Source organism: Apostichopus japonicus, chromosome 20, assembly GCF_037975245.1.
Source record: "Apostichopus japonicus isolate 1M-3 chromosome 20, ASM3797524v1, whole genome shotgun sequence".
Taxonomy (NCBI): domain Eukaryota; kingdom Metazoa; phylum Echinodermata; class Holothuroidea; order Aspidochirotida; family Stichopodidae; genus Apostichopus; species Apostichopus japonicus.
In genome coordinates this window covers 26,477,065-26,494,267 of record NC_092580.1, presented here as the reverse complement: position 1 = coordinate 26,494,267, position 17,203 = coordinate 26,477,065, and the positions used below count along the sequence as shown (strand labels likewise).

At 40.0% G+C, this 17,203-nt stretch overlaps 1 protein-coding gene across 2 annotated transcripts in view; it reads left to right on the top strand.

The window, feature by feature from the left end:
- Positions 1–14,412: 14,412 nt before the first annotated feature.
- Positions 14,413–17,203, top strand: part of LOC139960960 (U3 small nucleolar ribonucleoprotein protein IMP4-like) — a 13,757-nt gene continuing 10,966 nt past the window's right edge. The window contains exon 1 of one of the 2 annotated variants that reach the window (XM_071959689.1): positions 14,413–14,573. In XM_071959689.1, the coding sequence (XP_071815790.1) occupies positions 14,571–14,573 (3 nt within the window). In that variant the 5' untranslated portion in view covers positions 14,413–14,570. The remainder of the gene's footprint in view (positions 14,574–17,203) is intronic. The other variant, XM_071959688.1, reaches the window with a different exon arrangement.

Sequence of the window (17,203 nt, the reverse complement as noted above, 5' to 3'; positions counted from 1 at the left end):
CCTCTTCCCATGGCCACGCACAGCTCGAAACTGCCAGTGGTACCTCAACTTTGGGGCAGTGGGATTTAGGGGCACTGGGGCGTGACGTCCCCGCGATTATGAAAAGTGAACCTATTTCTAGAAGATTATGAATAACGAACCTTTTTGCCAATTATGAAAAAACGAATTACCTTTTTTTCAATTATGAATAACGAACCTTTTTTTCGATTATGAATAACGAACCTTTTTTCCAATTATGAATAACGAACCTTCTTTCCAATTATGAATAACAAACTTTTTTCCAATTATGAAGAACGGACCTTATGACTAAAGAACCGGTTTTTTTCTAATTATGGATAACGAACCTTATGAGCAATGAACCTTGTGACTAAACGAACCTTATGACCAATGAACCTTATGAGTAACGGACCTCATGAATATCGAGCTGCTCCCCAAGCCAAGCCGTAAATAAGAAATCAATGTGTATTACAAGTGGTATGACAGATATATATATTAAATTATTAAATAACAACACTGCGGTCGAGTGTTACGGACTTCGGTCTGTGATGCAAAGTTCCGGGGTTCGATTCGTACCTTCGCATGATGAGTCCCAAAAGTACGAACCCGTCGTGAAGTTGAAATTGTTCTGGGTACAGAAGTACCATATTAAACAGAACGGTCATAGTACGTATGGAACCTGAAAGAAGGGGATTTAGCCACAATATAAAGTTGGGAGATAGTAAAGGAATCGAACACACACAAACGCGAATCAGGCCAGTGCAACCTCTGCGTAGAAGAAAAGCTGGCAATCTTTTACGTACGAAGGACAGTATGAACAAACACTGAGCTCATCCAAAGTATCGCCGTGGTAAGAGACCAAACATCCGTGCTAGAAGGAAATAAGGTCCCACGATCATTTGGCGTCAGTTTGTCTGATGATCGCCGTGCAGGCGTGAAACTCGAGTAACAACACAATGTAAGTCAACATGCATAGGCCTATGCGTGTACTATATTATGTACTTGCCCTATATACTACTTCTATGTATTGATCACTTTTGCAACACGCAGTGAACATAATAGGCCTAGAATAGCAGGTGTGAAAGGTGACGTGTGAGTTTCACATCTTTCTGCCTTTTCGCTTGACAACATTTATAATCAATTTAAAAGTCCTGATACACAGAGAATTATTGGTCCATTAATAAAGACAAGATGAGATTTTCAATACTAGCATATTATCTATTTAGGACAAGGCTTTGCGCTTTGAAAATGAAGTTTGATGGAACAGCCATTGACTAAATTCGTCACTTTCCAAGGTTACTAGAGCACCATAACGATGTTAGCATGACATGTCCTATATCCACCATTTGAAATAGCAGCTGATTACTTGGACTATCTAACACTCACAAATTTACCCACATGACCGTTTAGATGTTGAGCAAGACAGAGGGCATACACATTTTTAGCATTCTGTACTCCCCAGCCTATGTGGTACTTCTCGCATCGGATTCTATCTGTTTCACCAATATGGTTCCAATACGCTTAAAACATTCAATGCTCCTGATTTTCAAACCATTAGTAGTTTATTTCATCCTCTTCAACATCCTTAAAGGGAGTGATGACTCTCGCACAAAGAAACGTCTGATGCCGGTAATCTGACCTAGTGTCGAATGTGGTGCAACAGAAGTGTTAGACACTACCATCGATCCCATCAAATACACACATAGCTTGCTACCGTCGGTAATTAGACACTAGTGTTTACAGTCAATACATACAGCTACGGTCAATACCCACAACACAGTGAACATAGCAGCGATGGACATGTCAGCAGGGAGTTGTTATGGAACTCCCTGAACTCAGGTCCAGATAAAAGATAACAAGGTATCACGTTTCATTACTGTCTGCATTTTGTAGCGACAACAAGAGAAAACTTCATTGTTTCAGAGGGCGGCACGCGGTTTGGGGCGAGTCTTCAATGCCTGTATCAAAAGTGTAATATAGTGTGGCATGATAATGCATATAAAGTCTACATAAACTGGCGAACGGTCAACATCATGGCGTGAGTGAACATTAATATACGGGATGGTGCCCTTAGACCACTGATTTACGTTTGGTTCATCGAATGTCTAAATTCCATCAATCTTCTTTACACAGTCATTCCAAAAGTACACCTTGGTCAATACACTACATTATTCGGCCGTATTGAGTGTATAGCATACCCCTACTACGTTATAGTCCTATGCGTACGTTTATGGCAAGCCATGTGGAACAAACACTGCATAATATATCCGCGTATTAATTCGAATATATACGCGTATTAATTCGAATATACATGTGTTGTAGCCTACATGTGTAAAGTTTCGCTTTTTGAAGCGATCTCGCGAGCCCGCCGAAACATTTATAGTTGGTATATGTACACAGCAAGTGCGGAAATGTTTTTTCGTGTATATTCTAATTAATCCGTGCATATATTGGATTTAATCCCCATATGTATTTTATTTAATACGTGTATATATTCGAATTAATACGTGTATATATATTCGAATTTATACGTGTATATATTCGCAGTGGCGTCGCCAAGGGGGGGGGGGGGGGGGGGGCAGGGGGGCACGTTCCCCCTGGAAAACCCAGTGCCCCCCCCCCGAGTGCCCCCCCCCCCCCATCTGAGATTTGGGTTGGTAAAAAAATATATATTTATTTTGTTATATTCAACTCCCACCATCTGAGGTGGTTTTTCATAAGGACAAAGAAGCACAGGAATTCGTATTTTCTTCAAATGAGCTGCGAAAAAATGAAAAAGTTTATCCTTGAACGTCGGGTATCGAAGTCGTAACCCGCGCCATCACAACAGGTGTCGATATTTACATTGAATGTGTCAGTGCTCACGCCATACCAGCGGATATAAACGTCCGCTTCGCGAGCTACATGACTGTGAGAAGGGAGGGTACTGCAATATGTTGCCTTGGTCTGAGGTTGACAGGTTACGAGCTGACGAAATGTGAGAATGTGAGGGTCCGCAGGCACCATACTTGCCTATATTTGTGGACCCATATATTAACCCTGTTGTGTAGGGGGTGCAGAGGTCATTTGAGGTCAGATGCTTGTAGGAACAAATGGCGAATGTTCACACCTGCATACTGAGCCATACTCGATGTGTGATCAAACTTTGGATTGCATGGTGAGATCCCTGATAGGAGCCAATAACGATGCTGAAACATGTTACATCTTAATAGATAATGGGCGAAAACGAGAAGGACAAGAAAGGAGTCGGGGTCATGCACACATTAATTCAACAAATGTAGGTTCTATTGATAGGGTTAGGCATAATATCGACAGCATGTGGTTCATATCCTCTGCAAAATTCTGCGCCTTGTTAAAATCATTACCTCAAAAATAGCGATTTCTGGAGATATCTTCTTATCGAATTTAGCATCAAATGTGGCAGCATTTTGCAGCTAGCCCATCCTCCGTATGCGAAAATTTTCCAAAGGGGAAGGGGGCAGAGGCGGCGGAACCGGGGGGCTTGGGGGGCTCAGCCCCCCTCCCCCAATGAAAAAGTTGAGGGGGCAAATGCATGATAAGCCCCCCCCCCCCCAATATTTACCAAGGCTCCGAAACGTGCATCTGCCCATTTTTCAATGCATACTTGTATTTCTGTCCAATGCACACGTATACTATATAGGTGTAATAATTTTAGTAAATGCTGGGGGGACCCTCGGCCCGTCCTCTGGCTATAGACCACATTGTCACCCCAGGCGCGTCTTCACGCCTTGTGAAAAGTGGAAGCCATGAGTGTGAGTACCGGTAAACGCAACACAACTTCGTCTTAGGCCAATGACTTGCTTCATTTCAGCCATTTCTCCAACATCCCCTTACTACACTCAAAAACGTCTTTGCGAGTACACTACGAGTAATAGCTACTCTCATAAAACGCCATCGAATATACAAATTACAATGTTTTTACAGACTTTTACGTGCAATCTGAGAAATTACAGGCCTGAGACCCATATTTTAGGGCTAGGTATTCGCAGCATAAAACACTCGGGAAGTGCCGTTTCCGGCCATCTAGGGGTTTAAAACCCAAAATTTTCTTGTACGCTCCGCGCCAACCAATGGTGGCGCTCCGCTTAGATAGTCTCTACACATTAGCCCCCCCCCCCCCCCCAATAATTTTCCAGTTCCGCCGCGCCTGGATGGGGCACCCCCTCCCCTTAGACCCCTCCCCCAGGACGGCGATCAGTATCCACATAAGTGCCCCCCATCAAATGCTGGTGCCCCCCCAGACTGAAAAGTCTGGTGACGCCACTGTATATTCGAATTAATACGTGTATATATTCGAATTAATACGTGTGTATATTCGAATTAATACGCGGATATTTTTAAGCCATATGATTGGCTAATAATATATACGCGTATATATTCCAATTAATACGCGTATAAATTCAAATTAATACGCGGATATATTATGCAATGTTTGTCCCACATGGCTTGCCATATACGTTACAAATTGAGCTTGCATATATTGCGTTGAAAATCTGTTTATTAAGCAACACATACCGGCTTTCCTATTAGTAGTTAAAAATGAATACAAAATTTTCATCATGACTAAAACTATCCCAGTTTAAACGGAAAGTCCAAGCTCAAAGTCGGCGATGACTAAAACTTGTTGTCAATCACGAATCGGACGTGACAGAAAATATCCACATGGACACTGATTGGTCAATTTGAATAACACGTTAAAGGTATTCTGTATTGGTCCCAAATATGCTAGATATTAAAATATGGTCACCTTTGGACAAAATTCTTAAATTGATTTCATTACAACCTTCGAGGAAATTTTCCTCACTGGGACATTCAGTCGTCTTGTGTGTCCTAAAAATTGTCAAAGAACAATTTGGAGAGTAAAGACCTCCCGGAAAGCACTTTTTGATAACTTCTAGCAATTATGGTGTGCTATAATTTGGTGCCTATGCTGTCCGATGCTAATACCGATACTATGGGTACACGTTGTCAGTCCGACACGTTTTCAGTCCGAAAATAAAATCCACGTTCTCAGTCCGAAAAAACGAGTTTTCAGTCCGACACGTTTTCAGTCCGAAAATAAAATACACGTTTTCAGTCCGAAAATAAAATACACGTTTTCAGTCCGAAAATAAAATACACGTTTTCAGTCCGAAAATAAAATACACGTTTTCAGTCCGAAAAAACGAGTTTTCAGTCCGACACGTTCTCAGTCCGAAAATAAAATCCAAGTTCTCATAAAATCCACGTTCTCAGTCGAAGCTTAAATATATACTGTTCATTATATATATATAGGCCTATATATTATTAAATTATCATACCTACTTCTTTCTTTTTCTTTCTGGAATACACACGTCTACGCGGAAATATTATATTCAAAACTGAAATAATTAGTCATATGATACAAACCATTTAGACACTTTCAAAATTAATCATCAAAAAAGATGATTTGTTTCTAAAAGATCTCTCTACATTTTCCTTCAAAATTTGCTTTGTATACCGTATATAGGCCATACTGAACCTTGCTCATTTTTATTAATAATAGGCATATATGCAAAGCAGTGATAAAGCCATATGACGAAAAAAAATATCAATATGGAAACTTTATAAGAAAATTCTAAGAATAGATATATTTACATCAAAGTATATTTACAATGCTTGTGGTGATAATATAATAAAAAAAATTGTAACAATCTAAAGAGACAGCAGAAAATCTCCCCGTTTATACCGCGTATTATGTTGAGTTTATATATTGCCTGTTGAATCACTTGAATGGCCAATATATATGAACATTTCTGTCTCAATAGATACATCTTACTGAGAGTACAAAGGCCGCACACATGAGTTTGAAATCGATTATCTCTAAACGCCATAAAAGACAATTAAAAGGAACAACAAAGGGTTTCTTATCGTCATGTGTTTCTTTAAGCTGATCATTGTGTACAAATTATCGATCTTGATAGAAGCAACCACGGCTTCAAAATTCTACATTATTTAAAAAAAAAAAAAAAAGTCGCTCGCTTCAAGATTATTACTACCTCATAAAAAAATCATAGCCCGAGTTAAATTCATTTTGTGCGATTACTGATTTTTAATTGTTCCTCTTGTAAACATATAAGACGAAATGAACCATAATCCTCGGCTCCTCGGTCGAAGAGTCTTGTCAAGTCAAACTTAACGTTACGTTAATAAATGAATCAATTATTGCTTGCCAGTGTTTAACGACAAGGCTTTCTTATAGCCTTTTCTGAATTGCATACAAGATGACGGTTGTATTATTGCTTATACGTATTGTAGAAGATGTAGAAAGAAAAGTATCGTATATGAACAAGATTATCGAGTTCGAGGGGGATATAAGAGGGTGAGAAGGGGGTGAGGGGTGTAAGAGGGGAGAAGGGGGTGAGGGGGTGCACGAGGCCGAGAAGGGGTGAGGGAGTGTCCAAAGTTACATCAGTTAAATGTTTGCTTTATAATCATTGCATTTAGAGGTCTTTATGATCACATTTTCAAACGGTCACGCCCCACCCTCCACCGTATAATAATAATAATAATAATAATAATAATAATAATAATAATAATATCCCTGCTCCTAGTATCCCTGCTCCTAGTAGAATGTGTCCAATTGTAAAAATAACAATTTACCTAGTTTGACGTCAGGTCTACGAGTCTATGTGTGAGTCTGAAGGTTCAGTTTATGGATGGGGGGGGGGGGGTGACTTCCAAGGGCAGTGGTACACTTAACTTTGGTATGAAGGGGAAAATCACAAAATCACCTAAAACTGCCCCAACAAAGCAAAGCACGGATTACATATGTTTGTAACTGATAGTTGTTAAGGGGTCCCAAGTCTTTGTTGAGGCCGGTGATGTGAGACATAATACGAAAGATTCAATCGATTTCTTTACTATCAGTTCGGGCTGTCACCGTTTATTGGTGGTATTATGGCATTAAAACTGCATGCTTTCATTCTCCAACTGAAAACGTGTATCTCATTTTCGGACTGAAAACGTGTATTTCATTTTCGGACTGAAAACGTGTATTTTATTTTCGGACTGAAAACTTGTCGGACTGAAAACTTGTCGGACTAAGGGGTGTACCCCGATACTATACCTTCGAACATTTGGAACGTCTGAGTTTGACCATTTTGCATCAACAAAATGTACTAATATACAACACAACTGGGAAATTCAGTAAGCATATGCCATTTTTTTTTATAGTTTTGCAAAGCAGGTGATTATTACTACCTTTGTCGTAATGTTGGAGAATCTTCAGCTTTTACGTTCACGGTCCCGGCACCACATTTGTTGTAGGCCTTTATTAATATTTTATAGATTAGGATGTTTTGTAATATTATGTCTGCCGCCTTAGGGGGGGGGGGGGCGGTGGCATCAGTCCATTTGATTACGGTACTCCCCCTCCGCAGGTATTCGAGGTTGCACTCTGCATATAAATAAGGCACCTGCATTGAAAGGTGAACACAATGCTTGCTTGCCTTCATTACCTCGTGGCTACGTCAAGTAAGTCGGGTACACCCCAGTGTTGCGTTCGTATATTTTCCAATGTAGGTCACAAGTTGCCACTTATCTTTGTGTTCCCACTTTCACAGGGGTCCAGGCCCGTCTGGTCCAAAAGTACACCCAGCCCAGCTTATATAGGTCGTTATTATACTAGACACAGATTTTAGTTTAGCTGATAAAAACCGCGAACATGCTTCATGGGTTTGCACGCTCTATAGTCGGATGGTATTTGCCTGTATACTGCTGATAACCCTTGCGACTCCTGGCATTTCAAAACACAAATTTCGTCCAACATGTGATTTTCGGCAATTTGTTGAACGTTTACACAGTCGAGGCTAATTTTTCTCCAACGCTTCATTGTGTAAATAACCATAGGCACTGTTACACTGCTTCATGGTTCATGCAAGAATGTCATTTCCATAGACCCAGAGTTTTCTTTAACATTGCTTTTTGCTTACCTTACACAATCCTCAGGCACTCGAACTTCTTTTGTCGATGACGGTCAGTGTCACAGCAGGAGTTGTTATGGATACAGGCGCGGCGGAACGGAAAAATTATTGGGGGGGCAAATGTGTGCATGGATACTATCTAAGCGGAGCGCCACCGTCGGTTGGCGCGGAGCGTACAAGAAAATTTTGGGTTTTTTCAAATCCCCAGATGGCCGGAAACGGCACTTGCCGAGTGTTTTATGCTGCGAATACCTAGCCCTAAAATATGGGTCTCAAACCTGCAATTTCTCATATTGCACGTAAAAGTCTGTAAAAACATTGTAATTTGTATATTCGATGGTGTTTTAAGAGAGTAGCAATTACTCGTAGTGTACTCGCAAAGACGTTTTTGAGTGTAGTAAGGGCAGTGGCGGAGCTAGGGGTATTGGTCAGGGGGGCAAGAATGGTCTGTAGGGGCGCTTTCGACACTATCTAAGCGGAGCGCCACCACAGGTTGGCGCGGAGCGTACAGAAAATTTTTGAATAAAGATACTCCCTAGATTGCAGGTAATGACCCCAAGGGCGGCGGAAGCACTTTTAATCTGGGGGGGGGGGCACCGACATCAAAGGGCACTTTGCAGAAATTCGATTGGAATGATACAGCCTTATATTTAGTACCCTTTATAACTCTTATTGTATTATCTTATTTGCGTATACACATCACTCCATCAACGCTCCCCCCCCCACCCTCAAGGAAAATATGCATACTAGCACTGCAATATCCAATGCGCAAATTGGGACACAAGGAACAAGTTTTGAGTAAAAACGAGGTGAAATCATGCTAGTTGCTAATGTAGGAATCTTCCGAATAAGAGTTTATTTCTTGATAATATCTTAACAATTTTTTTCCATTCGAAATAGCTTTGAGTTTGACCCGCAGAAATTCATTAAAAGTCAGGGGCGTAGCCAGGATTTGAAAGTTGTATACACGACTATCTGAGCGGAGCGCCACCATCGGTTGGCGCGGAGCGTACAAGAAAATTTTTGGTTTACAAACCCCTCAGATGGCCGGAAACGGCCCTTCCCGAGTGTTCATTCTGGTTCCCTGGCCTCTTGCTAACTTGAGACACCTCAATTTTTATGTAGAAAAAGGGCACATTTTTAACCTGAGGAAAAGTGGGGGGCACGTGCCCCCTGTCCCCCCCTCCCCCGGTTCCGCCGCCCTTGAATGACCCTTTCCGGGCCCTGCTAATTTGCAGATAAACGGAGAATAAATAGGTGTCGTCGCCATTGTGTCGGAAAATTACACCAACAGAATATGACAAATGTCAATAGGTATATGAGAGCGCAATAAAATAGTCAATAATCGCGAATAAGTGAAAAGTAGTGAAAAGCTGAAAAGGGCGCCAGCAGTCCATTTGAGTCCGTCAGGGGGGGGGCATCCGCCCCCTGACTGTATATATGAACGCTCCGCCACTAAGAAAGGGGATGTTGGAGAACTGGCTGAAATTAGGCAAGTCATTGGCCTAAGACGAAGTTGTGTTACGCTTACCGGTACTCACACTCACTGCTTCCACTTTTCACGGGGCGTGAAGACGCGGTTGGGGTGACAATGTGGTCTGTAGCCAGGGGACGGACCGAGGGTCCCCCAGCAATTACTAAAATTATTACACCTATATAGTATACGTGTGCATTGGACAGATCGACATGTATGCATTGAAAAATGGGCAGATGCACGTTTCGGAGCCTTGGTAAATATTGGGGGGGGGGGGGGCTTATCATGCATTTGCCCCCGGTTCCGCCGCCACTGTATGGATAGAAAGCATAAGTAACGCTAGATTGTGTGAGTGTGTTATGAAATGGAAAATTGTCATGTCTTGGAATGGTTTATCTACATTACTACAACACCACCCATGCACAACTTTCCGTAAATACGGCTTCAAACGCCAGAAATTCGCTGTCAAAGTATTCCCTTGAGACCTCCCGAGCTGCCACTCGTAAAAAAATCAAAGCTGCCCACCGCAGTTCATCTGACGTCATCAAAGGAACCATTTCAGCCAAAGCCGACTCCTCTGTTTACCGATACGGCGTTATACAATTTACTACATGTAAACACAACACTCTTCTCATCAATTGAAAATGTCTTCTCCCGAATCTTCCGATTCCGAGGAAATAGGACTTCACCTCTCAGGACATTCGTAAGCGTTGACGAAAATTATTTGCAACCCTATAGTAATAGTAGTGGTAACATGGGGTCTAGACCTAACCAATAGACGTTGTATAACAGGCTAGCCCGTGTAATTGTATCATCGTTTTATTATTACTGTTACGTAAAATCACAACACAACGCCAGTTTTACCACAAAAGAACACTTGCAGATCTGTTATTGATTGTTCTTAAACCAACTGGGTTTAAGTTTTGTGCAAAATATGAGGTAACCAAAAAAAATCGTAATTTGCTACATCAAGGAGGCCTAAGGCTATGGTCATAACAAGTAATTTGGCAACAGTATAGGCCTACAGGCACTCGTAACGTTTTGTATGTGTAGTGTCTGAACGAGACGTGTTCAAATTCTTCGATTTCTGTCATCTTTTGGAAAAACTTGCAGCAGAAATCCGTCTTTACTTGTGGTGGAGCAACCTGATATACCACATATCGGTTACGAGATAAATTTACGTAAAAACAAAACTCCAAACACCAAATCTCAATTACTATGGTGCACTGCAATGTTGTGTGTTCTCAGACGTTTAAGAATGTAAACATAGCGTCTCGGAAGCGAGCTGAGTTCCTCGACTGACGTCACGCCGTATTACCGTAAATACACAAATTTTTTGAAAAGTTTTTATTACCCTCGAATTTTTGATCGTTTATTCCTCGAGGATGAAAGCTTCGTTTGACACAAATTGGGTATCATTGGAAAGCCACGAGTGTACAGAATACGATGATAAAGAAAAAAATTCCATTTCATAACCTCTTTAAATTGATATTACATCACGTGGTTGAGCAATTGTTGAACAGCACCGATTGCTACTATGGCGGGCCATCAGTCTCAATTCGTGGGGAATCGACTTATACCGATTTACTTTCGACTTATACCCGTTTCCAGCAGCTTAAATTGACTTCTACCGATATAAATCGCCATATACCAGTTTAATTTGACATATCATCGATTTAAATCGACATATACCAGTTTAAATCGACATATACCAATTTAAATCGACATATAGCCTACAAGTTTAAATCGATGATATATGTCATATTAAATCGTCATATACCAGTTTAAATTGATGATAATAATGTCAAATTAAATCGGTATATGTCATTTTAAATCGACATATACCAATTTAATTCGACTTATACCATGCAGTTTAAATCGACATATTCCGATTTAAATCGAGTGACATATACCAATATAAATCTATGATATGTAAAATAAATCGGTATATGTCAATTTAAATCAACATCTACCAGTTTAAATCGATGATATGTCGAATTAAATCGGTAGATGTCGATTTCCCTGGACTTATACCAGTTTCTAGCAGCTTAAATTGACTACCTATTTAAATCGACATATCATCGATTTAGCTCATTAACATATTCCAAATCCCTCAACTGAATGCCCTAGAGTGGTTAATGCAGTACGGTACTAAATAAAGCTGATGCATGTCGCAACTGTCAGTGGCGAAGCCAGAGAGGGGGGGGGGGGGATGGTAGTGGGCAGAGTGCCCCCACATAAATTTTCGGGGACGCGATGGGCGACGGTGAACAATCAAAAGGGAGCAAAAAAAGCAAAAACAAAATCCAAATGTATCGAACCTGGGGATGCGGCCGAAGATGGGTGGGGTCGGGCATTTTTGGAGAGAGCGCTTAACAAAAAGAGAATTTTTTTGTGTTGCGACCTAACGGAATCAGGATCGAATTTAACTTACACGTCAACGCCTCTATTAATTAACCTGCTGAGGCTACCAGGGCGTTGAGTCACGTTGATTGCTACTACATGCACTGACTACATGGTCTGCAAGCTATGAGTATGAAGAGGCTATGCGAAAACAGGATGAATGCCAGGGCATGCCGGTTGCCCGTTTGACCTTTCTATCCTTTCAATTGTTAAGTTTGACTATTTCGTTCTTTTCCCCAAAATTGCCTCATTCTCCGTGATTTCTGGAATCGGTGGAATATACATTGGACTGAAATAACCAAATTACTCATGTTTTTTTTAATTTACGAGAAGAGATCCTGAAACTGAGTGGAACTCGGCTGTTTTTCGTGCCTTTTAAGTTTGCGCCAATTGGGTTAAACACTGTACTGTTGGACTATTAGGAGATGTAATATTTGTTGGAGACGTCAGTGTTTGTAGATCCAATCCCACACAAGAACAATGGCTAGCTCGAAGCCACAGGTAAGGAAGTTGTATGCAAATGCATAAATAATATAAAAAATATAGAAAACGTTTGATTATATCACCGACACACTTTCCGTCATTTTGTTACTATTACCAAGCTCGCGTTTCATTTGTATCGTTCAAATGTGATCAGTTTGTAATATTCTGCTTGGCAGCGGGGTGGGATGGGGGAGGGCGGGGCTGGGTGAGGACTGATCCTTCTTTATTTTATTCTGGCAGCCCCTCTAGAAGTAAACGTCATCATAAGTGATCCGCTCCTCCGCCTCATTCAAATAGAAAACAAGGCATACAAATTAGACGGTTAAACGTTCCTTTTCTCTATAGTTAGTAACTCAATAGCCTATTATACATTGCCAAGTAAAATCATCAATGCGATCAATAACTAATACAAACTATCTGATTAAGCCAAGCTAGTTTTACGGAACAATTTTCGCATATTGCAGGTTCTATGCATGGCCTACGTCACATTAATTGATGATTGATTGCTTCAGTGTTCCACTTATATGTTACTGAGTTCATGTGGATATAGTATAGTAATCAGGTAAGGGAAAACCCGGAGATTGTCATTCCACCTTAGTATTCACCTTCAACACAAATACATCGATCCACCCATGCACCCACGCTCACATACATTTAACCTCTTCGTTTACACTCACCGGTTGTCCTTCCCTTTACATGCTTTGCAAAACAGTTTTCTGACATTTCTAAAACTACAGTGAAAATCTCGTGAAATTTCCCCACTGTTCGTAGCCGACATGTTGGCGTTCCATGGCACCATGCAGCAACACACGATAGTGGCGCTCCGCTCAGATAGTCGTCAGAGCCGTATATAGAGACGGCTCTGATAGTCGTGCCTACAACTACAAATCCTGGCTATGCCCCTGATTAGCGCATACAAAAGTCAACTGTGGTTAGGGTCTGATATAGATTTAAACAGTTATTCAAATCCTATGGCAAATTTCATATTTCTCTCAATCTTAATTATTGTTCTGTAAAGTAGAACTTGAATTTTTTTAAACTTTTTTGTCTCTAAGCTCTGTTTTGGTTGTATAAAATAAATTGAAGACTATTTTACATTTTGCTTTGATTGTTTTCTAATTAAAATGTGTTCTGCATGAAATAACACTGTTAGTAAATGGGTTTCATGTAGTGCACGAGACGCTCAACACGTCTCTCAGAGGTTTCATGCTGCATGAGACGCTCAGCCTGTTTCCAAGGGTTTCACGCACCATCCACGAGACGCCCAACACGTCTCTCAGGGGTTTCATGCCGCATGAGACGCTCAACATGTCTTTCAAAGGGTTTCATGTAGTGCATAATTCAAAGTATAAATGCTGAAAAACTCCCATTAACGCCAAACATTTGTTACATAATTGTTAAGTCAATTACATTCCTACATCCTTTGATCATTTTTCGTACGCTGGGAGTTAAAATCTTTGTGTGTAATTTTGTGTCCCACCTGCCTTGTAGCGCCATGTACTTTTTGTATGCTACCTCTTATGCGCGTGACTACCTTCATGAAACCTACAGCAAACCACACTAGAGGTTTCATGCAATCTTAATTTTTCTCAGGAATCGCTAAAGACTAAATTTCTTAAATGTATTTGATGAGAAATATTCAAAATTTTGCGATACAATAATCTAAACGAAAACCAGAATGATTTTAACACTGATTTATTGAATTTTTCGGCAGTACCGTATGAAGTGTCAATCAAATTGATTGACACTGTCAATCATGCAGGAAACGCCTAGCATAGAAAGGATGCCTTTACATGAGACCCTCAGGTGTATCACTGAGTCTTTCAATACCTTGTATGTTATATGTGCTCATATCGTTACGGTACACTTAGGAGTAGGTTTGTACGATGTTAGAAAGGAGTAATTAATGGGGGTTTCATTAAAAACAAAACTCTCTTTTCAGTTTCAACGTTATCTTTCAAATAATTCCTGTTGGTATCCACACTTATATGCGTATATGGGTCTGCCATGTTTTTGGGCGGAGCCTAGAACATTTTAAGGAATAGCAAGATTTCATTGGATGTTGGATGATTATAGGTGCAGTCACTAGACTGTCACTCAGGTATGGAGGCCTTGGCTATTACACACAGCTGATCCCACCATCGAGGCTAATGTACACGCCGATGGATCCCACATGGTGTTTATGTATTGATAAATTATACAGCCTTTCCTAACAGTGAAGCACACATTTATATCAAATTCTTTTGAAAATGGTAAGTTATAGTTCTCCGACACCGAGTGTGAATCAATCCTTAGCAGTCTTGAGATGTTAACGATTTCCAAGAAATCTATGAAATGAGAAAACCTAACCTAACGTTTCAAGTACAATCTAGCCTGGCTTAACTTTGGCATATAGAATTGTGTAGACCTAACGTTACTCATTAGGCTAGGCTACCAAAAGAACTACGAACCAAACTAACCAAACTTAGGCCTTGGACCTTAGGCCTAATTCTATACAGACAAGGAAATGAAAAATTATGTTTACATATTTCCTCAAATTACAGCTTTAGCATATAAATATCTGCAATGTATTTCTATGTCCAAGCTGACTGACAGTGGCACAGTTAGGCAGGGCCTAACCAAGTAAACATTGGTAGGCTACACATCATTGATCAAGAATAGGTGAAAGATATGGACATCCATGATCCAGTCATAGCATTGACAATTTCCTACTTGGGAATTATCATGTAATTTGAATTATCATTCCTTTACTATTCCAGTGCAGCATTTTCCAGTACAAAGTTTGGACTTGTAGACTGTGACATTGACAATAGAACTACATGTACACCATTAAAGGCATTGAAAAATCGCCCAAAACAGCGTGCGGCCATCTGAAAAGGTTAACGTTCCGTTGCTTGCAAGTGACGTTTTGTTCCTGTCGCTACAAAATGCAGACATTACAGTATTGAAACGTTACACCAATTGTTATCTTTAGCTGGACCTGAGAATGTGAGATGTCCATCGCTGTATTGTTTGTACACTGTGCTGTGGGTATTTACCGCAGCTGTATGTACTTACTGTACACTAGTGTCTAATTACCGATGGTTGCAAGCTGTGTGTGTGTATTTTCTGGGATCGATGGTGGTGTCTAACACTTCTGTTACACCTCATTCAAAACTACTGTAGGTCAGATTACGGGCATTACACGTTTCTATTTGCGCAATTCTTCACACCCTTTAAACAAGGATACTGTTAAAATTTCAGTCGCATTGCTTCAAAATTGACCGATTTATAACCGTTTGAAATTTCACAGTTTGCAGGTCAAGTGACACTTTAGCATTTTCTTGAATTTTGAGCGCCTATTTCTCAGCAACTTAACATCCAACTACCCTCCTATAACAGGAACATATAAAGCTTACCCCATGGAACAAGTAATAACAAAATTAGGGTATTACAACATTGTATAATGGAATTAGAATAACTTAAAAAATGCCAAAATATTCAATTTTTGTATTTTCGCTAAATATTGTGCCATTATTGGTGAGTAGTTGCTCCTAAGGTATTGCCCCAGGTTACCTGAGCTTTTTAAGTGTTATTATGTATAATACCCATACAACACAAACACAAGTTTGAAATGATTATCTAGATGTTACTGTATACTTTTGACTTATAATGCAACTTTGAAATTGCTATGTCATGCTGCGATTCACTGCAATGGAGGGGTTTTGTTGCCGAAATCTAACCATCATAGCCATAAGAGATCTGTGAATTTTTGTAATATTTAATGGTTAAAACTAGGGTTGGGCCATATATCGAAAATTATTATTATCGCGATAATTTTTTTTCAAGACGATATTTTTTGAGGATTGAACATATGATGATAATTTCTTGTGAAAGAAATTTGATAAATGTGGGGAAAAAATGCGGTTATCCTTTTTCCGTTTCATGTGTAAATGTTATTCTAGCAATCCATGGTTAAGAAAGTTGAAAAGAAATAAAGTTTATCGACTTCATTTACTGACTTTTGAACTTTGTAAAAAAAAGCCCGTCCTTTACAACATTGACTGTTTAGAGGAAAAAAATCTGAAAATCAGTAGAGAAATTACCAATTGTGTACGAACAGTACGTTGGTACACCTTTCAAATTTTACGAAAGATCGAGCGAAATACTTCCGAAAAATTCACGCGAAACTGGTATATCGTGTTGAATGCAACTAATGTCATGTAAACAAGGCTCTAGCTCACCTATTTATGAATAAACCATAAGACCACATCTGGTGTTAAAATCGAGCGAAATACTTTCGAAAAATTCACGCGAAACTGGTATATCGTGTTGAATGCAACTAATGTCATGTAAACAAGGCTCTAGTTCACCCATTTATGAATAAACCATAAGACCACATCTGGTGTTAAGCAGGGGGGAAAGTATTTTCTAGAATTTCCCCCCCAAAAAAGGAAAATTCGTATCCTACTGTACCATAGTAAAGTGTATAGTAAATAGCCTAACCACTTCGTCGGTTACAGATCTCACGTCACAACAAAAACACAACTAATTGTATTTTGCGAAGTTGACGTTTACTACAAGGACATGGAAACAATATTTAGCATAAACCATGCCAAGTGGCCTAAAACATGGGATTAAAAGGTTTACTTCCATAAAGATGGTCGTACTGTAGCTATTGGGGCCTAGATATCGTGCTATGTCTGCATGGTATAGACTGTGCCTCGTGTATCATGGGGAACAGATTGTTTTGTTCATGCGGTGGAGTCGGTTGGCTTGAGGTGTGATTTACTTACCTTAATGTTACGGGGATATTTTCTACTTTTCTTGAACATCTAAAATAATATTTCGCATAAATTTACCGATCCTTTATTGACTGACCTAATTATTTCTAGAGTGGAGC